We start from the raw sequence: 21950 nt of genomic DNA on the forward strand, positions 1-21950 counted from the left end.
TGATATCTATAGTTATATATAATTATTTTCCTTTGTAATCCTATGTATTTTATTTTATACATTTAAAAACATTGTTCTGAGAAAGGATACAGAAAAGGTTAAGAACTCTTTCCTTAGATAATGCCTTTCCTATTTTGTAATTATGTTCTTCTGTGGTTTAAAACAAAAGAAAAAATATATAACCTATGTCTTTTGGATAATATTTCTTCCTAGAGACGATGATATGAAGGGGATTACCACAAGAGGAAATCCTTACTATGTACATGCAGTGTTTTGACAGTGTAAAGTGCTGTTACATCCATCTTCTAGGATATGTTGGGTTGAATCCATAGCATTAGTGGGTAAAGAAGGCAGGGAAAAAAATCTTCATCTTTATTAGGTATTATTAAATGACCTGAAAGGCAGTGTGGTATAGTGGTCTGATCTTGGAGTTAGGAAAACCTTGGATAGATATTAGGTGTGAAACTATGCCTTTCATCACTTAACTTCTTAGTTTCCCAGGCAACTTTTGAAAACTATAAATTGTAGATGAGTTGCTGGTCTGCCATCAGTAGATGTTTACATATTGTGAATTATTTGACATCAGTAAAATCACAATTTTCCATGAAAAAAAAAGTGGCCTGAGTAGTAAACTCAGCATAGCAAGAAATGGAGACAATATGTCTTCTGCTAATGTTGCCAACTCAGTATAACTGAGAAAGGATTTGAGGAACTCTGCCACTGTAGAAAATTTTGCTAGAATTGATAGTGGTTGAACTAGTAAAATTTAGTGTGTAATAAGAAAGTAGATTTATTTAATGGACTTGGATACTTCACATGGGGAGTTATTGTTAAATTCTTACGAAAATGTCATAGTTTGGCACCCTTGAGTACACTTAAGCAGCCTGAAGAGATTCATAATGGTTCACAGCTTATTTTACAGCAAAATTACTGTGGTTTAGTTTGGGAATGATTAATGTTCCTGTCTTCCAAAGATCCTGAAATTAATAGTTTCAAGCTCAAGTTTATTGAGCAGTAATAAGAATTACCACCTTCATTGGCCCCCACTTAAGTTCTTTAATACACAAGAGAACAGATTACCCCAGTCATGAAAAAAAGCTACATTATTAAAGACTTCTTCATTTATGGTAGAGGGAGATTTAAATAGGAGGACTAAGAAATTTAATGTATTTTCTTAGACTATACTAGTCTCTTTTCCATTAGAATATGAATTATCAATGCAATCTTTAAGTTTACCTCTCTCTGGAAACCTTTGGAGACCCTAGACTCTTCAGGTGGTATAAAGGAATGGCATTGATGGATTTCACAGTAAATTTACAGTGTGATTCTTTTTGACCTGATCATTTTGGAAGTTATTTCCAAAACTATATTATTCCACAGATATTGAACTTCCGTTTCAACCATAAGAATACCATAAGTATTGGGTTGGAAGCAATTCTAAGCCATGACCTTCCAGGTCTTACATAGTCCTTTGAATACATGACCTGATTTCTGTAGATATTAATTCACTGTCTTTCACCTTCCCTGCATCTATGAGAAAAGTAAATTTAAACACTGTTATATTTTTGTTCGTTTATTGAAAATGTTTTGTGTGCTCCAAGACAAACTTTCAGGTTTCATGTTTTGAGAAGTTGATGAGCTAACTCTTTTACGAACAAAGGACGTTTTTCCAGGGTGGATGAATACAGTGCATGCTGATAGCAAAGAGGGTGAAATATGTCTTATAGGACCTTAAAATTTATTTACCAGTTTCCTCTGCATTTCTTAATTGCCTAGTAACCTACTCCAATTTGTTATATTGATTTTTATTTTATCTTTACTATTTAAATTTTTTGCTTTTGGAAATGGAGTCTTATTTTCTTTCTTTCTCCTTGTCTTTTCAGTTTCAAAACAAAGAAGCTTGTCAGGACCAGTCCTTGCTTCTCACTGTTGTTGTACCCATTTTAGATACAGTGGCTTCTTTGCTTCGCCAGGGAGAAAGCATAATTAAAAATCCACATCATGTCAGCCTGGCATTCAGTATTCTCTTGGCAGTCCCTTTGGATCACCTAAAGCCCCAGGAATATAGTAGACTCTTCTTAGGGATACACGAAGTACTCTTTTCCATCCTGCAGTGTCACTCAAAGGTAAGGAGAAGAAAGGTACCAGAATACCTTTTACAGCATTATTATTTTAGAGTCACAGAGTTTTAGGACTGGAAGAGACCAAACATCATTTAATCTAGTCTTCATTATGCAAATAAGGAAACTAGAGCCCAGATACCGTCACTCTCACGTGGTCACAGGGTGCTAGATCCAGGGCTAGGACTTGTCTCTCCTCACTTGTAATCCAGTGATATTTCCCACATGCCATGCTTTTTTTTCTTGTTCAGTCATTTTATTCATGTCCAACCCTTCATGACACCACTTGGAGAAAATACTCAAGTTTACCATTTCCTTCTCTAGTGGATCCATTTTGTTAGGCAATCAGAAGTTAAGTGACTTGCTCAGGGTCTCAGGTCTTCCCAACTTCAGGCCCAGTGCTCTATCCACAGAGCCACCAACTGCCTCTACATCATATTTACTTAAAATTAATCTATCCATTGATCCACCAACTGCTTCTATGTCATATTTACTTAAAATTAATAAGAAACTTTTGCAAATAATAAAATTATGTCACAGCAAGCTTTTTGACACCTCTAGATAATTACCCCAGTTTGAAAAAAAAGATACAGGGGTGGCTAGGTGGTGCAGTGAATAGAGCACTGGCCCTGGAGTCAGGAGGACCTGAGTTCAAATCCGGCCTCAGACACTTAACACAAAACTATCTGTGTGACCTTGAGCAAGTCACTTAACCCCAATTGCCCTACCTTATCCCCTCTATAAAGTAAAAAAAAAAAATACAGAAATAACTGAAGCATCTCGTGTTGATGTACTCTTTGAATTCTAGATGTAAGTGTAGAAATAATTGATCCTGGGTTTTAGCTTTTGCAGTGAGAAATAAAAGCGAGAACAAGTAAAGTATATATGACTGTTACAAATGAAACTTGTATGTATAAGACATGCTGTTAAACATTTTGAGATTGTAGTCAGGTCTCTTCTCTGCAGTGTTGTTTACTTTCTACAACAAGAATACATGGTCTCAAAAATCAACTCCTAGTTGAAGAATTGAAGGAGTTGTAGTCCTCAGCTGAGTGGCTTTCAAGTGAATTTCATTTTGTTCCAGTTTTATATTCATTAAGTACTTTCTGCTTGTAATGCATTGTGTTAGACAACACAGAGATTTAAAAATGATGTAGATAGTCTACCCAGTCGAACAAGGGTGGATGTGACATGCATACAGATAACCATGAGAAAAAGTAGAGTGCTGTAGGGCCAAAGGGTGGCTCTGAGAAGAGTCCTCACTTTTCAGGGGTTACTTTCACCTGAGGGTTGGGAGGGGGTTAGGAAAGTCTTAATGACAGATGGCAGCTGTGTGTGGGTCTTGAGGGAATGGAGGTCCTTCCACAGAAATTTCTTCCAAACATCAGGGATGGTATGGGCAAAATTATAGAAATTGAATAGTTAGAATGGCAAGAAGTAGACAATGGTTAGTTTAACTGGAATTTAAAATAGATAATAGTATAAGATCTGGTCAGATAGGTAGATTGATAACAAACTGTGAATGAATAAATGAAAAAGCATTTAAGTACTTGAAATGTACAGTCAGTAAATGATCACTAAGTGCCTGCTATGTGCCAGGCAGTGTGCTAAGTGCTGTATTGTTGTTTGTCCTTAAAGAGGACTGTGGCTTGAGGAAGGTGATGCCATGACTTGTAAGTGAATTGGATTTGAGTGAGGGGAGGGCTGTACAAAGTCACTAGATTTGCTTTCTCCTCTGGAACCATCTGGGTCCAGTGGCAAGATATAAATTAGGATGACTGCCCCAGATGCAGTGGAGACCTTGACCTTTTTAAGTTAAGCTCTGTTTGGCTGAGGCAATGCCCATTCATTGATTAGGGCTAGGTAAGAATTGAGACAAAGAATGGGCTCTTTAATCTAATTTTAAAAAAATCAGTCTGGGAGGAAAAGACCCTCAGGGTTTTTGACCAAAATAGGAACAATTGCTATTTACATTAACTCTGAGCCAATCTGGCCCCAAACAATGACCACTAAGCTGGCTTGTTCTGGGACCTTTTGTTGGCCTGTCCATGAGAGCCAAAGTGAATTGAGTTTGAGGCATCCTCCTTAAGAGGGAAAACTAGCTTTGTAAACCCTAAGATATCTTTTGAAGTTTCAGTGATCAGAATTTACATTCCTTTGGGCAGAGCACCCTTAGATAAGGGTATGAAACCCATGTGGACTTAGGGAGAGGAGGGAAGAAAGGAAAGGAAGGGAAGGCAAAACAGGGAAGGAAGAAAGGGGATATGTTGCCCAATTGGAATTGACCAATTGGGTCCCCAGTGAGGCAGCCCTTACTACTCACTTCTAGAAGAGGTCTATAGCATCAGGAAGGCGATGCCATCACTTGCAGGTGAATTGAATTTAAGTAAGGAAGGGTTGTGCAAAGTCACCAGCTTCACTTTTCCTCTAGAGCCATCTGTGTTCAGTGCCAAGATATAAATCAGGATGACTGGAGATGGCTCCTGATGCAGTGGGAGACCTTGACCTTTTTCACTGGGAATACAAATCAGCATCACAGACAATATGCAAACAACTATGTACAAAGGAGCTATGAGTTGGAAATAATCAACAGAGGGAATAAACTAAATTAAGAGGTTTTGGGACAAGCCTCTTAAGAGTAGAAGGTGGGATTTTACCTGGGACTTGAAAGAAGCCAGAAAGCCCAGATGAGGAGGGAAGAGCATTTCAGACCTGGGGGATAGGCAGTAAAAATGTCCTGGGCTGGGAAATAAAAGTGTCTTATTTGAGGAACAGCAAAGAGGTCAGTGTCACAGGAATGAAGAATACATAAGGGAGAGGGTATGTTTTCATAACACTAGAAAGGCATGGGGAGGGCTAGGTTATGAAAGGCTTTGAATGCCAAAGGATTTTATATTTGATTCTGGAAGTGATAGGGAGCCAATGGAATTTATTGAATAGGAGGGTGTCACTTTAGGAAATCACTTTGGCAGCTGAATGGAGGAAGGATTGGAGAGAGGGAATGTGGAGAGAGACTTGAGGCAGCAGACCAGGTGTGAGGTGATAAGGGCCTGTGCCAGGGTAGCAGCAGTATCTGAGGAGGAAAGGGGGCATAATCAAGAGGAGAAATCAATAGGCCCTGGCCACAGATTGGATATGGGGAGTGAGTGATAGCGACGATTTGAGGTTGTTGCTTAATTTATGAGCCTGGGGGATTAGAAGAATGATAATAACTTTGACAGTAACAAGATATTTCGAAATGGAGGAGAGATCTTAGGGGTAAGATAATGAGCTCAGTTTTGGACATATTGAGCTTAAGAAATTCAGTTCAAGATGTCTAGTAGGCAGTTGGAGACACAAAACTGGAGTTCAGCCGAGAGGTCAGGGCTGAATAAGTAGATTTGGGAATCATCAACATAAAAATAGTACTTAAATCCATGGGAACCCATAATATTACCAAAGGAAGCAGTATAGGAGAAGAGAAGGGAGCACAAGACAGAACCCTGAGAATGCCTACAGTTAGAGGGTGTGATCTGAAAGAAGATCCAGCAAAGGGGCCTGAGAAAAAGTAGTCAGGTAGGGAGAAAACCAGGAGAGAGTGGTATCCTGAAAACCTAGAGAGAAGAGAGTATCAAGGAGGAAAAGCAGATTGACTGTGTCAGAGGCTTCATGGAAGTCAAGAAGCCTGAGAATTCTAATACAAAAGTAAGACAGTTCCTCCTCTCAAGGAACTTACATTTCAGTAGGAGATATTGTACATGAGGCTTCAGCAGCAAGTCAGATGGAAGGGTCCCATGGTCTTCAGTGGCAGAGCCAATGTTAATGCCTCTTTTCTATATCATTCTTTAGAAAAATTTTTTTCCCATTTGACAAATATTTTTTCCTCTCCCTTCTACCTCCCTTCCTCCCAGAATGTGGAGGGTGGGAATAAAGCTTATAATAAATGTGCATAGTGAAGCAAACCAATTCCTGTATTGGCCATGTCCAAAACTGCATGTCTTATTCTGTGTATTTAGTGCCATTTTCATTGATAGTTTCATATCAGGGAAGGGAAAGGGAAAAAGTATTTATTAAACTCCAGGTTGGGCTAGCCAGGTGATACAGTGTTGATAGAGTGCTGGGCCTGGAAGCAGGAAAACCCCAAGTTCAAGTCCACCTCAGACACTTAATTGACTGTATGGCCTTGGGCAAGTCACTTAACCCTGTTTGCCTCAGTTTTCTCATCTATAAAATGAACTGGAGAAGAAAATGGCAAACCACCTCAGTCTCTCTGCCAAGAAAACCCAAGGAAGGGTTGGACATGACTGAAAAATGACTGAACAACAACAGATGTATCAGGCATCATGCCAAGTACTGGACAGCTGTTGTCTCATTTGATCCTCACAATAGTCCTTACAAGTAGGTGCTATTATAATCTCCATTTTGCAGTTGAAGAAACTGAAACAAAGACTTGCTTAGGCTCATGCAGCCATGAAGCATCTAAAACTAGATTTGAACTCAGGTCTTCCTGACTCCAGGCCCAGTGCACTAACACTTAGCAATCTCTGATATTCAACTCTTTGACATTGCCATGGACTTTGTTGAAGAGAATCTTGTTTTCTGAGTTTTCAGCAACTCTGGCTGCATCCTTTGCAAAAGCAAGTGCCACATATCTCAAAGGGGATTATTTCTCAGGATGTTGGCTTTGGAGATTGGTCTAGAAGCAGGACCAGTGATCTGGGGTGTGCTGCTACTCCCAGGACTCTTGACTTTTGCTAGTTGGAGATAGTTAGCAGTTGGTGTTGATGGTAGGACCTTTTCCTATTGATTTCTTCCATTGCTGATGACTGTGGAGCTCAGACTGGAAGCAGGATTGGTAGTATAGGGAGCACTGCTCTTCTCAAGGCTCTTGGGTTCAGGGTCTGGACTTCTTCCATCTGGGTCTGAGAGATGATGGTGTGGTGGTGATTTGAATTCTTGGCACATTCGCTCAGGAGTACTTTGCTGCTTTAGATGATGTGTTATTGTTTATATATTTGTTTTTTGAACAAATTCATTATTGCCAAAGTAAATCTGTTGAATGTTGTCATCACTGCAATTGTCTGATTCTCTTGATAAAACATTAAGATGTGGTAAAAAGAGCACAAGACTAGAAGCTGGGAGACCTAAGGCATAATCTTGGTTTTGCCAGTAGCTACTTGTGTGACTTTGGGTAGGTCATTTCATTACTGTGCTCATTTTCTTCATTAAAAAAAAAAGCCAAACAGTTTTTGAATTAGGTGATCTCTTTATAAAGTCCCTTCCAACTCAGAATAGAATCAAAAGTTTTTATTCTTCATTAGGATATCCAGTTTGGCAGCAAAATACTTCCAGCCCTACATGAGTGGAAATATTTTTAGGAATTAAAGATAGTATAAAATTCTGTAATTCTCTGATTCCGGGGTGGGGGGAGAGGGCAGTACCACTTGACTCCTACATGCATTGTACTTGTGAGTGGACATGTACTTTTTATTTAGAAGATATTTTGAAATCAAATATGAGTTGGTTGACTCATAGTCTTTCAACTGTTATTTTGCAGGTGATGCTGAAAGCCTTGCCCTCTTTTCTGAACAGTTTTTATAGACTGGTGTTTTCAGTTATGCATAAAGGCCATCAGAAAGACAAAGGTATTTCACATATATATTATTGGGCATACTGTTTTGTATAAAGATTTGGCAGGTTTTTTATATATATGAAATGCTAAAAAGAAAGCTCCCCAGATGAGTCTAAACCAGTGCTCATCAAATTTTATTTGGATCTAAGAGTCAGTCCTTGAATTCAGGAACCAAATGAACTTTTCAGCTTTTGGGAACAGGGAAGTAGTAAAAGCTTTTGGGGAAAAAAAGGCAGTGTTACTCTAGCACTTTAGATAACTGGAGACTTAATGTAGAGGGAATTCATTGAGACACTTGAAGGATTCAGTGGGAATGTTCCAAGATAAAGCCAGGGGTACTGACTGAGCACTATGAGGAAGGGTGAAGCCAAAATGCTAGGGTCTTCTCCATTTATTTATTTATTAAAGCAATCGGGGTTAAATAACTTGCTCAAGGTTACACGGCCAATTATTTCTGGGTGTGGTGCTGAGTATCTGAGCCCAGATTTGATCCCCAGGTCATCCTGACACTGGAGCCGGTACTCTTACTCGCTGAGCCACCTGGCTGCCCCTGGGTCTTCTCCATTTATCAAACATTCTCTGAACCACTCCATGTGGCAGGATCAAGGGGAACAGAGCATAAATCTACACTGGAGCATGCATGTTTGGTAGCACGGAAATCAGAGGAAATCTCAGGCAGGTTCCCATTGCTGCCTGTACCGAGTGACACTTGCTATGAGTATTTTTTTCTTTTGAAGGTATTGTGGTCTATACCTAAGTAAGAAAATTGAAGCATGCTTTTGTAATTTCAAGAAAATACACTGAAATACTAAGTGTCATGACAGAATAGTTGGGATTTTTTTGAGTCCTCTAGGTAACTTAAAGAAAATTCTCAAAAGAAGATTGTGCATTAAAACGTCATGATTTCATCCATCACTAAATGGAGCTTGCATCTCTCACTAAGACTAATTCTTGGTTGATAAGAACTCTGACAAATTTATGTGGAGACCAGCTAAGTTTTAATTATTTAAGATGTTATTTTAAACAATTAATTATTGACATAATTAAGTCTTTGTTATCTCTGCCAATGGAAGAGAGAAGAGGTATGGATAACACACATCATTGTTACCAAAGACTTTTTCATTTTTCTTCATTCAAAACTCACTATCTCCCATGACTGTTGCTGACCCCATTCTAGCTTGGTATTGCTCTTTGAAACCTGGGATCTTTTTAGTTTCTGTGGGAAATAGGAAACTATTACTTGGGACATCACAGATAATGAAGAGTTAACTGTAAAAGATTTCCTTATACCCAGTTTTCAACTTTGGTGTTATTATGTATGTATTCTATAGCATGATAGATATGGTATTAGATTCTGGCTCTTTGCTCACTATTTATTTTGCCATAGTTTCATTACCATGGATTCCCTAATTTAGCATTCTAAATTTTTCTAATTTTTTTCTAAATTATTGTATTGGGTGGATTTTTAGCTATAGGAGTCTTGTTCAAATATATGCATTTATCTTATTAATATATGTCACATGCTAACATTATAGCTATATATCTACACATTGATATACTTCAGAAGTTGAGAGAAGCAATATTAAATAAGTGAGTTTTTAGAACTTGTGACTAAAGGCTGTTAGAAATATCCAAATTGGGGCGGCCAGGTGGCTCAGCGAGTAAGAGCACCGGCTCCAGTGTTGGGATGACCTGGATCAAATCCGGGCTCAGATACTCAGCACCACACCCAGAAATAACTGGCCATGTAACCTTGAACAAGTTACTTAACCCTGATTGCTTTAAAAAAAAAAAAAGAAATATCCAAATGGGGGCAGCTAGGTGGTGCACTGAATAGAGCACCGGCCCTGGAGTCAGGAAAACCTGAGTTCAAATCCAGCCTCAGACACTTGACACACTTATTAGCCATGTGACTTTGGGCAAGTCACTTAACCCCAATTGCCCTCCAAAAAGCAAAAAAAAAAAAGAAAAAAAGAAAAAATGAAATATCCAAATACAACATTAAGAATTTAGATATTTTGGGGTGGCTAGGTGGCACAGTGAATAGAGCCCCGGCCCTGGAGTCAGGAGGAACTGAATTCAAATCTGGCTGCAGACACTTGACATACTTACTAGCCATGTGACTTTGGGCAAGTCACTTAACCCCAATTGCCCTCCAAAAAAGCCAGAAAAAAAAAAGAATTTAGATATTTATTCTATACAGAATTAGATTGACCTAAAATACTACATTAATTCTATCTCCTCTGGGTTCCATGCTCCCTGCCCAGGCTTTATCATTCATTTCTTCTTATTTATCCATTTACTTTATCTTTTCTAACCATTTTTTGGTCATACTTAGCCTAGTTTTCATTTTCTAGAACATTTGATGTTTTGCTGTAAAGTTTATGCATTTCTGTATATGTATATGTGGAGTCCTCGGAATGCAATTAAAATATATAATAACTTAGATTGTAAATGTGTTGAAAACAATGTATGGGCAAATTGAATCTTCTTACCGCTGATGTAGACTTCAGTTCTGCTAGCATAGGACTGTTTACTTCTTATGTAATGTAGACTCTTAAAATTTGTCATGGCATCTGAAATAAGAATGCAGCTTATACAGGTGTGGATTGGAATTATCCTACTTGCTTCATGTTATGCATCTATAAATTCATCATTATCCCCTTCAATTCATAGGAAATAGCAATTGCTTCTCTGCCTTAGGAGATGATCTCCATGAATTGCTGTGACTGCAAACGATACCACCTAGTGGCCAATCTTCTAGTGATGAGTCTCCAAACTTGGCTAGGCTGGTTTTTGAATGTCAGCTAAACAATCCTTCACCAGACTTAGACTTAAAAAGCATTTCCATAATGATTAGGGAAAAAGGAAGAGAGCCTATATGTTCTAAAATATTCATAACAGCTCTCTTTGTGGTAGCAGAAAACTGGAAATTACAAGGATGTCATCAATTGGGGAATGGCTGAACAAATTGTGTTATATGATTGTAATGGAATACTACTGTGCTGTAAGAAACGATGAACTTAATGATCTTAGAAAAACATGGATAGATACACAAAATAATGAGCAAAATGAGCAGAGCCAAGAGAATGCTCCATATAGTAACAGCAATATTGTTTTAATAACTTTGAGTGAATAAGTCATTTTGACTATTTTTAAAACCCAAATTAACTACAAAGGACATATGAAGGAAGGTGCTATCTGCATCCAGAGAAAGAACGGATAAATAGAAATATGTATAGTATGATTTTGTACATATACACATATGTATATGTGTACACACACATGTGTAATGATAGCCAACTCTAGGGTGAGAAAGAAAAAAATCTACATGATAATTTTATATATTTAAAAGGAATAGCAAGTTGTACATAATAGATTTACAGTTTCATGTGCAAGCATCCTTTTTATTATGTCATGTTATAGAAATGCTTGTTTTGTTCCATAAATTAAAAATAAAATACAGTTGTTTTTTTAAAAGCATTTCTATCTTGATAAGACCCACCAGAACTTGTGATGTGTTAACATAACTTTTATAACATAACATAACATAATGTAACGTAACATAACTTATATGTCACTTCCATGCCATGATGAGAAAGATTTGTTTATATAAAATTGAACACATTTGTCTTTAAATGCTATTTGTAGATTTTCAATCATATATAAATTTGACCTATTAAAATTAAAAAGTGTGCACATGCTTGATAAAGCTCTGTGTTTATTTCTGCTATATGTGATTATTTAGCCTCTAAAAGGCTCAGGCAGCTTGAACAATGACTGGGCATGGTAATGGCAAGAAGGCTTCTATAGTCATTTCGATTTTTGTAGGGAGAAAAAGCAACTGCACAGAAACCAGGCACATGTGTGAGATGTAATGTCATCTCTGGCATTCTGTGTGGGGTATGGAAGACATACGTCAAGGGCTCCTCATCTTTGGAGAGTGTTAGTGGTTTGTACAAAATCTCAGGATTTTGTAAAAGAGATTCATACATTTGCAAAGAGTTGGGATGGGTGACTATCTTATCTTCCAGCTTTCTGATTCTAGGAGTAGAAGCAGTCTTTTTACACAATCTGGTTAGGAGTCAGGAAAATATCTGTCCATCAATAAAAGGGAAGCTCTACAAGAAAGAGTTGTGAAAATAAAGATAGCAGAGAAGATAAAGGCACACTAAAATATCTTGTCAATTTAAAATAATCAACAAACCAGTTTTATTGTTTTTTAAATGTAATTTCCCAGAGTCACTTTGTGCCTCAGTGGATAACATTTGACCAATAGACAGGGAAAATTGAGTTCATATCTGCCACCAGACACTTATTAGTTGTGTGACCCTGGACAGATCACTTAATCTCTATTTGCCTCAGTTTCCTCAGCTGTAAAATAATAATTATATGCTGTAATTACATGGATGGATAGCACCTACCTCACAGAGCAGTTGTGAAGATCAACAAGATAATATTTATGAGGGGAAAAAAAAAACTTGGTACATACTAGGTGCTATATAAATAACCTACTTTCTTCCCCTCCCTTTCCCCTATTGCTACACATGCTAACATTTAAAGAATATATTTCTTTTTTTTTTTTGGAGGGAGGAAGGCAAGGCAATTGTGGTTAAGTGACTTGCCCAAGGTCATACAGCTTGTAAGTGTGTCAAATATCTGAGGTCATATTTGAACTCAGGTCCTCCTGACTCCAAGACTTGTGCTCTTTTCACTGTGCCATCTAGCTGCCCCAAGAATATATCTCTAATGGAGATTTGTACTTTTCTTTAGGAAGCTAGACCATAGTCTTATAGATGTAGTCTTCAAAAGTCTTATTACTTCATCCCAGTTAGTCACTTCCAAATAAAACCCATGTTTTTTTGAGCTTTTTACTTTTCTTTATTCTTTCTTACCCTTTTAGCAGAAGGTGGGCTGGGTAATTAGTCTAAAAAGCATATTAGTGTTAATTAATGATTAGTTAATTAGTAATTAGTTAATCAAACAGTAGAAATGCACTGATACATGCAGAACTGTGCCCTAATCAGTTTTGTGATGCTTTATTGTTTCTAGGGAGTACAGAAGACCTCACCATAGTCCTGGAATGTGCACGCTTGGTAGAAAGAATGTATAGCCATATTGCTGCAAAGTCTGAAGACTTTACAATGTTTTCTTCTTTCATGGTGGCCCAGTATGTGAATGAACTGCAAAAGGTAAGACTAGATATCCAGCCAGACACTTTTTCTGTAGCCTTCTATTGGATTAATTTGTAAAACACAAGAAGCTGAACCAAAGTCTTTATTTTATAGAAGAGCAACAATAAAGCTGTTATTTATAGAGTACTTTAAGGTTTTCAAGATTCTTACAGCAGCCTTATGAGGTAAGTTGTTGTTGTTGTTTGTCCTTTGTTCTTAAAGAGGACCAATGGCATCAGGAAAGTGGTGTCCTACCTTTCAAGTGAATTGGATTTAAGTGAGGCAGAACTGTACAAAGTCATCAGCCTCACTCTCTTCTCCAGAGTCATCTGAGTCCATAGGCAAGACACTGTCAGGATGACTGGAGATGGCTCTGGATGCAGTAGGAGACCTTGGCCTTTTTAAGCTAAAGTCTTTCTCAGGTCTCAGTTTGTCTGAGGCAGCACCTATTCAGTGATTTAGATAAGAAATGAGGCAAAAGATGGCAAAAGAGTTTGCCTGCTAAAAAAGAAAAAAAAAACAAACTGGGAGGGGAAGACCCTCAGGGTTCCTGGCCAGAACAGAAACAATTGTGATTTATATTCATTCTGAGCCATCAAAACCCAAACAATGACTAAGTGGATGTGGTAGGTACTACAAATATTGCAGAGATTACTGTCTCTTTTACATATGAGGAAACTGAGGTCCAGATAAATTAATGGACTTGTTCATAGTCTTACCACTAATAGATATATCAGTTAGGATTGGAACATGGGTTTTTCTTGACCTCAAGTCTTATATTCCTTCTGCTATACTAAAACTTCCTTTTGGTGGAGCAAAGGTCAGATTTAGAGAGGGGAAAGAGTAGAAGTGTGATAGATTTAAAGAACATTGTTTATTCCTGTCAGTGGGTCAGAGCTAAACCCCTCTTTTAGAGAAACTCACAGAATGTATATTTTTAGAATTACGATTTTTTTCCACAAATGTACACTAGGTTTCAGAGATATATAAACAGATAAACACAGATTTCCATTTTACTTTCCATATTTGGTATAATTGGTTGTCAGTAGCCCTCTTCCTATCACCAGTCAATGTCTGTGTCTTTAGGAGAATAAAGGCATGTTTTGGTCATATAATGATGAGAAGACAGTTTAGGAACACCATAATAGTCTCTGAACTGAAGGAAACCATTTATTTGCCTTCATCGGTTGGTACTGCCACTCCCTCCTTTATTTTCTGCCCACCCCTCCATTGTCAGACATTCCATCATTAAGCCTGTACCCAAAATTCCAACTTGTAAGAAACATGACTATTTTATTTGAGCTTGAAACTCTGATTTAGGGAGATATCTATACATATTTTGCTTTGAGATTTATACTGATTGAATAGAATAGTAAGAGAGCATCTAGCTTCTGTTTATAAGTTCAGGTCACCAGGCCTAGGGGAACTATATCTAAGGGTACTAAAAGGGTTGGCAAGTGGGATTGCTAAACCACAGTCAGTGATCCACAGTCATGGAAAATGGGAGAGATGTCATAGGTTTGGAGAAAGGTAAATAGACCATTTTTTTTTAAAGAAAAGATTTGTGTTTCAAATTAAATGCCGGCAAAGTTTACTTATATTCCTGGCAACGTATTAGAATATGTTATTAAAGTTAAGTGATAGTGAACATCTAGAAAAGGAAATGGTGATCATAAAGAGCTGGCAGAACTTCACCAAGAATAGACCATTCCATACTGACTCATTTCCTTTTTGGACAGTGTTAGTATATTGGGGAATGTTGTGAATTTTTGCAGTGCGTTTGACACAAACTCTCCTGCTGCTATTCTTCTGGTCCAAATGGGAACATATAGGCTAGACAATAGTGTAACAAAGTAGATATGGAACTCATAATGGCTGTGCCCAAAGAGTAGTTAGTAATGGTTTAATGTCCAACATGGAAGGATGTCTCTAGTGAAGTAGCCAAGGGATCTGTATTTGTTCCTACTTTGTTTAACGTGCTAATCAATAACTTGGACAAAGATATTGATAGCATCCTTATTAAATCTGCAAATTGCAAAAAGCAGAGACAGAATCACTAAGATATCCTGACTGGTTAGAATATTGAATAAAATCTATTAAGATAAAATTTAATAGAGATAATTGTAAATCCTTACACTTGGTTTCTAAAAATCAATTTTACAAGTACATGAGGAGATGTGACTAGACAGCAGTTTGTCTGAAAAGATCTGAGTGTTTTATTGGCTTGTTGACTCAATATGAGGCAACAGTATGATATGATGTGGCAACCAAAAAAAGGTAATGTGATTTTTAGGCTGCTTTAAGAAAGGTAACATGGTATAGTAGATAGAGAATTGGGCTTGAAGTTATGAATCATTCTCACTTTTGTCAGTTACCATGTACCCATGTTACTTAAATTTTATCAGCCTCATTTTCCTCATCTGTAAAATATGGATAACAGTTCTTCCGTTACTTGCCTCCCAGGTTTGTGCAGAGAAAAATGTTTTGCAAACCTTTAAAGAACTATATAAATGATAATGTATCATCATCATCATCATTATTATTACTATTTTTGGCTGGGCAGATCACAGAAGATTTGATTTCATCTGGGCCTTGAAGGAGAGATAGTGCTTGAGGAGGTGGAACTAGGGGATAGGGTTGGGAAAAGGACATTTTTGTCAATTAACAAGTATTTATTCTTTTTGTTTTGCTTTATTATTATTATTATTGTTGTTTTGCTTTGCATGACCTTAATTCAGAATTTATCCTTTCCCTCAGTGACACATTTTTGGTAACAAAAAAAAGAGCAATTTGACAAAACAAACCAACCCATTAACCTTGTGGACAGTATATGCAGTGTCCCATACCCTTTCTTCTTCACACACTGGAGAGAGGTACCTTTTTTCATCTCCAGAGATATGGACAAGCATTTATTCTAAGCAAAGGGAAGAATGTGAGCAAAGGCATGGATGGAGGCAAGAATATTCGAGATATGCTTTGATTAACAAAACAGTCTGTCTTGTATAACATATGGGGTCTATAAAAGGAGATAGTGGAAGAAAATATTGAAAAGATGGGTTAGGGTATTTAATGCTAAGCTAAGCAATGTATCCTTTAATAGTAGATAATGGCAAATTTCTACCAAAGTCTTTTTCTAATACTCCATCATGGCTTGGAGGTGACCCTATGTTTTCTGGGGCTATCCAAGTAAAGCATAGATCTGAAAGGTTATATCAGTTTGGAAGGGCTTCAGGTATGGTCCTGATGAGAGCTTCTTCCTGTTATCTAAGAAATAAATAAGTTCATTATGCAGATTATCACCATTAGATTTGCTCCTATATGATAGATTCCTTTGCCATGTCAAGCCATGAAATAGATAAACATACAAGACATTCCTTCTGTCTTATGCATTCCTTTTTTGCTTCTTTGATGCTGCTGGAAGAGTGTTAAAAAAAAAGGGTGCTAGTATTTTAGACTGTATATAAACATTAATTTTACTGTTGCTTTTCTAAATATGAACTTTGTCCAACAACCTAATTAAACGACATCCATATTGACAGCCTAAGTTAAAATTAGTAGTAATAGTGATAGTATTAACTAACATTTATATTGCCCTTTATGGGTTTGTTAAAGCACTTTAAATATATTAGCTCATCTTATTCAAACAACCTATGAAACTAGGGAAAAAAATAAATTACAGCTAAATAGGAAAAGATGGTTTATAGACTCTCTTCCGAGATGCAAATAAATGAGTTGCTAGAGTTGGTTTCATCATGTGCTCAAGGACAACAAATGTTATTTCACAGGACACCATGACACTAGTTGTAATTTTTGTGCCACTGTCTATTATAGAAGATGAAGAATTAGAGAAATTTTTAGCAAAAACTCACTTAGATCCTTCATACCAAGTTAATATGTTTTTTGCTACTTGACTTTAATACATTGTGAAGGTGGACATGGAGAAGGAAGTGAAATATTTTAGAAAATGTACTTCAAAATTAAGAAATGAAAGAAGCCAAAGTTTTATAAATGATTAACAAACATCCTATCTGTATACCATAACTGTACATCAGGGAGAGGCAGGAAACCCAGTATATCATTATCTCAAACAGCATTACAATAAATGAAATTGTCATAATAGAAAAGTCTATATAAAAATCATTTGAGAAGTCACTTCAACAAGCATTTAAGTTCTTATTATGTATCAAACACTATATTAAGTGCTGTGAATAAAAATGTTAACAGAGGGAAAGACAGTTCCTGCCTTCGTGTACCTTGATTCTATTGGACGAAGATAACATAAAAGGAAGATGAAAAACAGGAGGAAAGAGAGATAGTACCTGGCAAAGTCATGAGAGTCAGGAGTGGAGCTTAGAGAGGAATGAAAACATGACTAGCTTGAACATCTTATTAAAATGGAGATTTTTGGAAAAACCAGCCAATTAGAGGGAGAGGTCAACAGAATCAGAAAGTGTTTCCACTTGTGAAGGCCAAAGGCAGAAGGAGCTTCTAGGTTGAAGAGGTTTGTATGGCATGGTAGAGAAAGTCTTTGGGAGTCAGGATCACTCCTAGAGAGGAATGAAGAGGATCAGCTGTCACTCTTCTCTCAGCTTATCAGCTAGTTAGAACTAAGTAGAAGAAAGGATAAAGATGAGAAGATACTACGTACAAGTACGACAACTCCAGTGTGACCTATTTAAACAAGATTTGACTGAAAAATATGAAATGGATGAAAGAAATGACAGTATCGGGGCGGCCAGGTGGCTCAGCGAGTAAGAGTACTGGCTCCAGTGTTGGGACGACCTGGAGATCGAATCCCGGGCTCAGACACTCAGCACCACACCCAGAAATAATTGGCCGTGTAACCTTGAGCAAGTTACTTAACCCCGATTGCTTAAAAAAAAAAAAAGAAATGACAGTATCTCTGATTATCACTATTTGATGCGATCTGTGTAAAACAATTGCCATGAGATGGTGAAAAGATCTCAGGAAACCATTAACCAGCACATGCTTGATCTTTGTCAAGACATAAGTCAAGACATGTCACAGTAACATGGGAACAAAGTCATGGTAACAAATGTTACATGTTACAAATATTACATGATTAAAGAGCATAGGAAGTATCAACTTACAAAATAGCTGAAAGCAGTGGAGGAGAAAACAAAGATATTAAGTAACTTGGCTAAAGGACCTGATTAATCATCTTTAGAACTTTTAGAGAGGAAAGTGGAAGGAGGGTAACAAATAGATGTAAAATTGAACTATCTACCTGCCACTGATTATGTTGTGATATTTTTTAATCATCAAAAATGAGGACCACCATATTTGTATCTTTCATTATTAATATGCAATGTAAGGAAATGGAAATAACCTTTGGGAAGATGAAGCCAGGTAGTGTAGCTGTATCTGATAGGTATTTAAAAAAACAAACAAACAAGGAAACTGTGCTGCAGGTCACAAAATTTTGAAGTTCTTCAGGAATCATTTTTCAAGATGTCACAGGGGAAAATTCTAGGCTAGAAAAGATTTTGATGACTATATTGCTGTTTTTAAAAAAAGATATCAACTGTGGCCATCCCATAACTGCTTTTTATTGCTAGCAAATTTTAGGATAATATCTGTACAATTAGGAGCATCCTAGATGAAAATATGAGACAAAAACAGGCTTTCTTGGATGATTTCCTGTAGCAGACTGTATCTTCGCAGTCACAGAAGAGAAAAGAGGTATAGAGAAAGTTATGAAAAACAGAAGATAAGACCCAACAGTATTTGTTGTTGATTATAAAGAAGAACTTAATTCTGTAGAGCAAAATTTAACCTTAAAGGCTTATTTCCAATAAGGTATCTGCTGCATGTATGTTACAATCATATGAGATTTCAGCAAAGATGCAATCAGAATGAATAAATATTTACTAAGCTCCTACTCTGTACTGGGGATGTAGAGAAAGGCATAAGGCAGTTCCTGCCCTCGAGGATCTCACAGTCTAATGGGGTAAGACAACATGTCTAAAGACACTAAAAAACAGTAGGATGGGGAGAGAAAGGCTTCCTGGTCCAGGGGGCAGATGAAGTTCTGTATGAATTTCAGAAAATTGATTTTATCTTGCAGATTGATGTTTCTGATGATTATGAAGTCTAGGAAGGCAGCTGGGTGGGAAAAGTTGATAATGTCAATAAACGATAATAAATGTTTAACTGAGATAAGTTTAACAATTCTTTATTAGTATTGAGCAAGACATAAAGCATGGAAACATGTTCATTAAAGGTATTCTCCAATGACAGAAAAGAAATCATGAGCAAAGTTCAAGTGGAAGTATAATTTTTCATAGAAGGTTAGGTTCTCCCAGACATATTATTTGAAGATGATACCATGCAAGTTTCATTGGCTTGCCTGGGTAACACAATAAGTCATCTTCTCAGGGAGATGTATGATTATGCTAAGGAGACTAGTAATCCACAGAGGAAATACCAGGTGAATGAAGAATGAATATTACCCAGGTTTAACATGCAATTGGATGGCCAGCCCATATTAGTCTGTAACTCTTGGAAAAGCACTAAAGATGGGAGAGTGAGGTGCATTTCAGGAAATACACATAGCTTATAATGATCTCAATCTATTCCTTATTATGAAAATTAACCCTTATAGTATTAGCATTCTCTCTGATGCTGCTAAATGGCTCCAACTTATGGAATTGACACAACACTCAAGAAGTAGTGAAAAGATGCATGGCAGGTGTAACTAGGAAGGAAGCAGGATATGGTGAACAAGTACTTGTACATACTGAGTGGGACAAAGACATCAATAAGGAAATGTAAAAATTAGGTAGGGGCTATCATGGAGGCAACAAATGGGATAATAGAGGGTACCCCAAAAGTCTTAGTGCAACTGCACCAAGACTTATGGGATAACCTGTGTTGCATCAAATGTTGCATTGGGATCTGTGAAATAGTAAGGAATTTGAGGAATGCCTCTAGCACCTTTCGCACATCTTTTATGGGAGATATGTGGAAAAACATGACCCAGAATAACACAAGGTCAGAAGCCATAGATGGGTTGTGATCTGTACCAATAGGAACAGAATCAGAAAGTGTTTCCATTTGTGAAGGCCAAAGGCAGAAGGAGCTTCTAGGTTGAAGAGGTTTGTATGGCATGGTAGAGAAAGTCTTTGGGAGTCAGGATCACTCCTAGAGAGGAATGAAGAGGATCAGCTGTCATTAATATAGTTAGTTCATAGATAGATTCATTAATATAGTTTGTTAGTCATTGGAAGTTTTTGAGTCGAGAAGGACAAAATCAAAAGGGTGCTTTAGGAAGATTAATCTGTGAGCATTATATAGGATAGATTTAGAAAGAAGAGAATGGGGAGCCAGGGAGAATAATAAATAAGTGATTGCAGGAGTCTAGTTGAAAAGTGTTTTTTGATTATTGTTACCCATGCACTTTTTTTTTTTTGCTTTTTTGGAGGGCAATAGGGGTTAAGTGACTTGCCCAAGGTCACATGGCTATTTTTTTTTTAAGCAATTGGGGTTAAGTAACTTGCTTAAGGTTACACGGCCAGTTATTTCTGGGTGTGGTGCTAAGTATCAGAGCCCAGATTTGATCCCAGGTCATCCCGACTCTGGGGCTGGTGTTCTTACTCATTGAGCCACCTGGCCGCCCCTAAACAACTGGGGTTAAGTAACTTGCTCAAGGTTACACGGGTGTTTCTGGGTGGGTGCTAAGTGTCTGAGCCTGGATTCGATCCCAGGTCATCCCGACTCTGGGGCTGGTACTCTTTTCACTGTGCTACCTAGCCGCCCCTACCCATGCACTTTTGATGTATTATTTTGTATTGGGGTTTTTGTTTTTTTTGCTTTTTTAGAGGGCAGTTGGGGTTAAGTGACTTGCCCAAGGTCACACGGCTAGTTTTTGTGTTAAGTGTCTGAGGCCAGATTTGAACTCAGGTCCTCCTGACTCCAGGGCTGATGCTCTATTCACTGTGCCACCTAGCCACCCCAATGTAGCCTCTCTTTTTGATTGGATGGTGCTTCCCAGAGCCTACACTTAAGGAGAGCACTCAGCCCTCCCCCCTTCGGCTTCCATTTACATGTTGTCTTTCTCCATTAGAATGTGTGTGCCTTGAGGGTAGGAACTGTATTTCTTATTATAACTTCTATGAATTAATTCAAAATGAAGCAAACAGAACCAGGAAGACACTACACACCATGACTACAGCAATACACAGTAAATGGAAAGAGCAACAAAAGAATTGAAGCTGAATGCTGTATAATTATAATGACCAGCTTTGACCCCAAATAAGAGATATTAGAATACCCTTTGATTCTTTGCAGAGTCTGTGCATGTGAAACACTGTATATAAAGTCAGATTTTTTCAACATGTTTTTTAGTTTTGTTAAACTGTGTTTTTCTAGTTTTAAATTCAGGATAGCTCTCTGAAGAGGGGAAGGGTTTTGGAAAATGTAGACAAGTGTTTATTTTTTTAAATAGCATAGTAGATAGAGAGCTGCCCTTTGAATCAGGAAGAGCTAGGTTCAAATCCTGCCTCTCTCACATGCTGACGGTGTGACCCTATTAAAGTACTGAGTGCTTGAGACAACTCTCTAAGACTTAAGTTGTATTGAAGGTACTGAGCTGCATCAATAGAGGCAGTTTCCTCCCTGGGCATTCTTTGCATCAGTGAAATCATAAGTCATGCCAAAAGGCATGAGGACAATAACCACCGCCCTTCCTATTCTTAATTAACTAGTTGTATCAAATAAGTTAATACACGTGACTACACTTTTAATAAACAGAGTTGCTTTACAAATATTAGGTGGCATTTATATAAATACATACTGTGTGTGTACATTCACACACCTGTTTGCTTTAGTAAACCTGATCAGAGTAGCAGTATACTCAAAGGAGAATTTATCACTAGAGAAATGACTCGATGAATGGGCACTTACCTCCTTATCAAAGGACTAGCTTTGAATTTGTTATCACTCTGTTCCTATACAAATACCTAACTGAGAAAAGAAAAATATGGAACTGGACAAATTTCTGGAGAAACCAGAGTTAAAAAAACA

At 37.4% G+C, this 21950-nt stretch overlaps 1 protein-coding gene across 2 annotated transcripts in view; it reads left to right on the forward strand.

Moving 5' to 3' along the window:
- Positions 1-21950, forward strand: part of URB2 (URB2 ribosome biogenesis homolog) — a 45139-nt gene that overhangs the window by 15594 nt on the left and 7595 nt on the right. The window contains exons 7-10 of one of the 2 annotated variants that reach the window (XM_069064888.1): positions 1884-2126; positions 7657-7744; positions 12784-12923; positions 13020-18016. In XM_069064888.1, the coding sequence (XP_068920989.1) occupies positions 1884-2126; positions 7657-7744; positions 12784-12923; positions 13020-13058 (510 nt within the window). In that variant the 3' untranslated portion in view covers positions 13059-18016. Of the gene's footprint in view, positions 1-1883; positions 2127-7656; positions 7745-12783; positions 12924-13019; positions 18017-21950 lie in introns of those variants that run through there. The other variant, XM_069064887.1, reaches the window with a different exon arrangement.

This window comes from Petaurus breviceps, unplaced genomic scaffold (assembly GCF_028583685.1).
Source record: "Petaurus breviceps papuanus isolate PSGF00001 unplaced genomic scaffold, PetGlider_PUasm1.0 90650, whole genome shotgun sequence".
Lineage (NCBI taxonomy): Eukaryota > Metazoa > Chordata > Mammalia > Diprotodontia > Petauridae > Petaurus > Petaurus breviceps.